The sequence below is a fragment of the Mesoplodon densirostris genome, chromosome 12, assembly GCF_025265405.1.
Source record: "Mesoplodon densirostris isolate mMesDen1 chromosome 12, mMesDen1 primary haplotype, whole genome shotgun sequence".
Taxonomy (NCBI): Eukaryota; Metazoa; Chordata; class Mammalia; order Artiodactyla; family Ziphiidae; genus Mesoplodon; species Mesoplodon densirostris.
The window spans coordinates 99,245,310-99,251,980 of NC_082672.1; the positions used below are offsets into that span (position 1 = coordinate 99,245,310).

Genomic DNA, 6,671 nt, shown 5'->3' on the forward strand with positions numbered 1-6,671 from the left:
CTAACCATTCATATTTACAAGGATGTGTATACCATCTTGATGGATGCGATCAGCTGCTTTCCCATTGCATGGAATCTGAGAAAGATCAGTGAAATGATTGGCTTCTGCCATCACCTTCGCTCGGCAGTTTGTGCCATCATGTGGGCTCAGGGCATAACAGAATATCTCAAATTTATCAGAATTGTGCATGTCTGGAATAGACTGCATAAGGTGAGAAGTAGGATGGTTCCCAAAGTCAGAACTCACGTATCCTACATGCAGTCGACTGTCACTGAGCTTCAAGTCTTTTGGATGTTCATATGGTGGTTTATGAAGGGCACTTATATTAGCCAAGCAGAGGTTCCCATGCCTCTCAGCAATAGCCTTTCTGAAGCCATGAGGAAGAGGATAGAGCATACTATGATGAGGCTGCACAGAAGGCAACCTATTCTTCTCCAACTGGTCAGCCACAATGCTGACCAACTTCTTCATTCGCTCATCATAGTCTGTCCAATCACAGACAACCTGCAGGCAATGAGCCAAATTACAATAAGCGTCAGGAAAATCAGGTTGAAGCTTCAGAACAGTGCGATCAGAAGCAATTGCTTCTGGAATATTCCCTGAATCCTGGTGAATGGAAGTCAGATTGCTGTGGGCATCCGCAAATGCAGGGTTGATCTGAACGGCACGAGTATAACACTGCAAGGCTCCCTGAACATCCTGCATCTCCCATAGAGTGTTTCCCATATTACAGTACGCATCAGCAAAGGTAGGACTGATTAGAATAGCCTCCTTATAATGCATCAGAGCTTCGTGCCGTTTTCCCTGCTGCTTCAATACACTTGCTAAATTTGAATGGGCATCAGCAAAGTCTGAGCAGAGCTCTAATGCTTTACGATACAAGCGAACTGCCTCTTCACTGTTTCCCTGTTCTCCTTTGATATTGGCTAGGTTATTCAGAGAGTCTGCATGGGTGGGACACAGCCGGAGAGCTGTATGATAACAATCTTCTGCTTCAGCAACACTGCCCTTCTCTTTGAGAGCATTGGCTAGGTTGCAGTAAGCATCAGGGAAATGTGGTTGCAATTCAATAGCTCGCCTGTGGGTGTCTATTGCCAGATCCACCAGGCCTTGCTCGTAGTATACACAAGCCAGGTTGCCATGTACCACTGCATGATTTGGACTCAAGCTTAGGGCACGAAGGTAAGCTGCCACAGCTCTGTCAAAAATCCGTGCCTCATTGAAGACATTTCCTGAATTCATATAAGCATCCAGAAAATTGGGGTCAAGGGTGACAGCCTTTTCAAAGTGATGAATTGCAAGCCAAATCTCCCCTTGTGCATTGAAAACACAGCCAAGATTACTCCAAGCTACTGCAAAGTTCGGTTGCATCTCAATTGCTTTCAAATAACATGCCTTGGCTTCTTCTAAGCCACCCAGGGCTTTGAGCAGGTTCCCCAGGGCACTGCGAACACAGTACAAAGAAGGATTGTACTGAAGAGCAGAGACGTAAGCTTGTACTGCCCCTTCCATGTCGCCTGCTGCTACCAAAGTGGCTGCCAGGTTAATAGAACCATCGATGAAATCTGGTTTGATACGCAATGCATGCCGGTAATGCTCAATTGCTTCCTGCAACTGCCCTCTTTCCTTGTACACTTTCCCCAAATTTGAATAGGCTTCTGCCAGAAGAGGGTTCTGTTTAATTGCCAGAGTACTAAAGTGGGCAGATCTGTCCAGCCTTCGACACTGGAAGTGTAGAGATGAAAGCAATAAAAGTACACCAGTATTGCCTGGCTCTTGTCTCCAGAGCTGCATGCAGTGTCTCTCAGCTGTCTCAAAATCTCCTGCCTGATATTCTCGATGTGCCAGCTCAGCTAACCCTTGGAAGGAAAGCATACGTTTCGTTAGTTCTGTGCTCTCGGACACGTTGCCCATGGAAGACGCCATCTGGAGCTTCTGGAGAGAGTGAAAAAAGGGGGTAATGGAGTCCCGCTGCCGCCACTACTGGCAAGAATGTTTCTAGTGGTAGCAAACACGAGCGCAGCAGCCGTACCACTGCTTTGGCACGCGTAAGCAGCGGCAACAGTTACAGGCACCGAACCTTAGGAACTATGGTTGGCCATCTACCTCTCATGCTCTTGAAATCTTAATTCTTAACCCTACCCTCTTCCACCATTTTTCTCCTAATCAGGGAATAAAAATTACCTATCCATTTGCCTTAGAAGAAATCAAAAGTCAGTAGGCCAAACACTTTTTAAAATATTGTTTTCTGTCCAGTTGGAAATGAAATACTTGATTGACTTTTCTTCATCATTCATATAGTCAACGTGGAAAACATTAGGGCCGTGAATTTCAATACAGTAAGATGAGAAAATTTTAAATTGGCCTTCCCAAACAACTAATAAGTAAGCGATGTTGTATAGAATGCTAAAATCTTAGAGACTGAGTTTGATATTTTAAAAGTTCTGCAAACATTAGCTAATTTCTCCTCATCAAATTTCTCATGCCTCAAACCTGAGTATTACTTTTTAAAAGATAAATTTATTTATTTTTATTTATTTATTTTTATCTTGGCTGCGTTGGGTCTTCAGTGCTGCGTGCAGGCTTTCTCTAGTTGCGGTGAGCAGGGGCTACTCTTTGCTGCAGTGTCCGGGCTTCTCATCACAGTAGCTACTATTGTTGTTCCACAACTCTCTGGGTTCCTTTTTAGGTCCTACAAAGAACCCTAGAAATTAGTTCAGGTAATTATAGGTTTTTGCAAAATTGTCAAATGTGAGATATTTTAATTTCCATCAGGTAAGTCCAGCGTCTATTTCTTTGTCAATTTTCCTTCTATCATATTCTGCTATGTTGGATCATATTGGATTGGTCACAGGCTTTTTTGAAATCTGGCTAAGGAGATGTTTTAAGTGAGGCTATTATGTGATTTTCAGACACCACCATATGTAATTGACTATATAATATCCCATTACAGGAATAACTTTCAGTACTCTTACTGACTACTCTACTGACTTAACTAGCACAAGACACAGAAGCATAAGGACAAAAACAACCTTACAATATAGCCATGTCTTGCACTTCACAGCTCTCAAAGCATGTGCGTGTGAAGAAGAAAAAAAGAACTGAAAAGTATAAAACCAGAAGTTATTCTGTGGAAAATTATTTCAATCATCAGGCATGTGAAAGATAAGTCAAAGATTCAGTTTTCTTCAATGCTTAGTAAAAACGGAAATTTCCTTCTGTCAAGAATATACTCCAGGGCTTCCCTGGTGGTGCAGTGGTTGAGAGTCTGCCTGCCGATGCAGGGGACATGGGTTCGTGCCCCAGTCTGGGAAGATCCCAAATGCCACGTAGCGGCTAGGTCTGTGAGCCATGGCCACTGAGCCTGCATGTCCGGAGCCTGTGCCCCACAACGGGGAGAGGCCACAACAGTGAGAGGCCAGCATACCGCAAAAAAAAAAAAAAAAAACCAATATACTCCAGGGGCTTCCCTGATGGCACAGTGGTTAGGAAGCCACCTGCCAATGCAGGGGACATGGGTTTGAGCCCTGGTCCGGGAAGATCCCACATGGTGCAGAGCAACTAAGACCGTGTGCCACGACTATGGAGCCTTTGCTCTAGAGCCCGTGAGCCACAACTACTGAGCCTGCGAGCCACAACTACTGAAGCTTGTGTGCCTAGAGCCTGTGCTTTGCAACAAGAGGAGCCACCGCAATAAGAAGCCTGCACACCGCAACAAAGTGTATCCCCCAGTCGCTGCAACTAGAGAAAGCCTGCGCACAGCAACGAAGACACAACACAGTCAAAAATAAATAAATAAATAAATAAAAGAATAGACCCCATCAATAATGTGTGTAATGGAATGGTGTCAATGAGTATTTTATCAGAATTCCTGTAATGCACAAACCTATAGCAGTACTGAAATCAGTAATGCATTTATAATAGTAAATATTTATGAGGAAGTAATCCATAGAGGTTTTCTCAAAGTTAACATTGAACATTAATGCGACATTATCAATAATAAATTGTGACGCTGAAATAAACTTTTCTAAACTATTAATAACTAAAAGCAAACTCTAATCAACCATGTGAAAAGAAATCTATGTCTATAAACTACAAAGTTTATTTCTTAAAATTTTATTTCTAAAACACAGAAACTGTCATATGAGGAGGCAGTTAAAGAATATATAGCTACAAGAGTGGGGAAAAAGTTTTATAGAGACACATCTGGCAGCAGTTAATTTTCAAATGTCATTTTTCTAGATTTTGTGACACCTACAGTATTGATATTTGAAAGCATTAAAAAAATTGTATTTTGAAGATTTGCTACTTCCAGGTAGAGTAAAATATTTTGAAGCAAAACAACATTTCCACTGAGAAAAATTTAAAAAGCCAAATAAAATAGTCAGCATTCAATCAAAAAGTTCTAGACATACCAAGAGATAGAATCATATGACTAAAATTCTAAGAAAAGAACAGATAATACACAAATATTTATATACGATATTGTGTATATTTATCAGGAAAAGTCTTTATCAAGAAAAGACTTTAAAATCATCAGAATTAATATTACATTTTATTTATTTGTATATTTTATTTATATATATATATATATATATTTATGTAAAGAACTTAAAGATAAAGCCCTAGTTAAGGCAGTGACCAAAGCAGTAGCAGTGGGAGTGAAAAGAAATGGTTATATTCAAGGATATTTTGTCAGTAAAAGTCCAAGATCAAATGTCTGACTGCATACATGGGATGGATAGACGGAGTGGGAAAAATCAAAGTGAACTATAGAGGTTCTAGTGAAGATGGGGTTGCTATCACCCAACCCAAGGTGTTGCGATCATCCCCAAGGTCTAGGAGACTCAAAGGGAAGGTCATGGTCGAGGAAAAGTTAATTGCTGGGAAAATAAGACTCCCAGTCTCTCCATCTCCTTATACTAGTTTTTTTAAAAAACATCTTTATTGGAGTATAATTGCTTTACAATGGTGTGTTAGTTTCTGCTTTAAAACAAAGTAAATCAGTTATACATATACATATGTCCCCATATCTCTTCCCTCTTGCATCTCCCTCCCTCCCACCCTCCCTATGTCACCCCTCTAGGTGGTCACAAAGCACAGAGCTGATCTTCCTGGGCTATGCGGCTGCTTCCCACTAGCTATCTATTCCTTATACCAGTTTTGTTTTTCTGCTCATATACGTAGCAGCATTTCATTCAAGGGGAAAGTCATTGATCTGACTGGTCAAATTAAACACCATAGTTCAAGGCACATTTACAGTGGTTAGTTCCTCCACAATTTAGAAAGTAACGTTCACAGTTTCCCTCTTCCTACACTGTGGAACACATTGGCCATTCCTCCAAAGTTTCCACTCCATAGAGTGGACCAGAGATGACGTCAGCCCAGAACTGAGAGCTTGGCATGAGATGGTGTCAACCCCACCTAGAGCTCTGGCATAAGTTATGACCCAACCCAGCTCTACAGAGAGTTCTGCATGGAATCTTGTCTCAGCCATAATAATGTGATTCTGTTTTTCATTTGGTTTTCTTCTTTGCTTAACTTTCCCTGGCCACTCTGACAAACAAAATTTCAGGCAATCCTGGGCCACTCACTAACTTTATTCCATCTAATGTTATCCAGATTCCCAAGAAAATTACTAACTATAAAGGGGGAAATTTGGAACATGGTGAGTTTTAGGTGCCTGAAATATACAGGTAACTGAATCCAGTTAAGTAGCAAATTATTTGGATCTCAAATATGCCAGTAGAAGAGCAGACTAAGCTCAATTTAATGTACTCTTACTGGAGACACATGTAAATTCTGGGTCAGTTTTGAAAATGTTAAAAGCACATAGCTGAGATTAAAAGAAAGAAAGGAACACCAGCATGTTTCAGAAAGTAACAGAGAAATTAAATCCAGAGAAATAAGAGCAGACTGGTGTTTATGGGTTCCGTTCCTTAGTATAGGCCTTATGTACATAGGGGCTGGAGCTAGAAATCTAACATTACCTTGAGGCCAGGAATTTAGACTCAGGATGGAACAATATGGAGAAGTTAGTACAGATATCCTACAGAACTTTCATGAGGAACTGCTTAGTCCATTAAGAGGGCCAAGGGAGGTGGTGAGGAAGATTGATATTTCTTGAAATCCTTCAGGTACAGAAAACATCAACACCTCTGAAAAGTAGGCCTGTCCTTCCCAGAGTTGTGATGGCCAGGTTGTCACTAACCTGTAAGGCCCTGTATGAATCAGAAACTGCAAGGAGAGTAATTCAAAGAAAACCAGATGCAGGATGGGTGTGGCAATAAATCCTAGGACCCTATCAGAAACAAAATTAAAACCACTCTAGAGGGAAATTTTAACAAACCAGGGCAGAGAGTATCCTAACCAGAATAAAATAATAATTCTGAGGAAGTTACTTTACTTATTTAAGTAAGATTCAATGCATTCCCATGGCCAGGCCCTTTTGAAGAATTCTAAAACATATACAAACAATTCATTTACATCTTATATATACCACCATCCAGAGCAAAATTCACTTAAGAACTGTACTGGTGGAAATTGGGCAGCACTATGGAGAAAATAAAATGTGTTTACCATCAAAAAACATGAAGGTAAGAAAGATAATGTCTAATTTTTTAATTATCCTGTGGTTTCTTGAAATCTTTTGGAAACCCAAACTAGAGAAA

At 40.7% G+C, this 6,671-nt stretch overlaps 1 protein-coding gene across 1 annotated transcript; it reads right to left on the bottom strand.

Moving 5' to 3' along the window:
• On the bottom strand, window positions 1-1,926 carry LOC132499903 (UDP-N-acetylglucosamine--peptide N-acetylglucosaminyltransferase 110 kDa subunit-like). Its single transcript, XM_060114570.1, has one exon. It carries the CDS (start codon window positions 1,924-1,926, stop codon window positions 1-3), a length of 1,926 nt encoding a protein of 641 aa, XP_059970553.1.
• Between the last annotated feature and the right edge of the window lie 4,745 nt (window positions 1,927-6,671).

Bases quoted from the DNA above. Each gene is read 5' to 3' on its own strand.
- LOC132499903 (XM_060114570.1), bottom strand. From the start codon at position 1,926: ATGGCGTCTTCCATGGGCAACGTGTCCGAGAGCACAGAACTAACGAAA.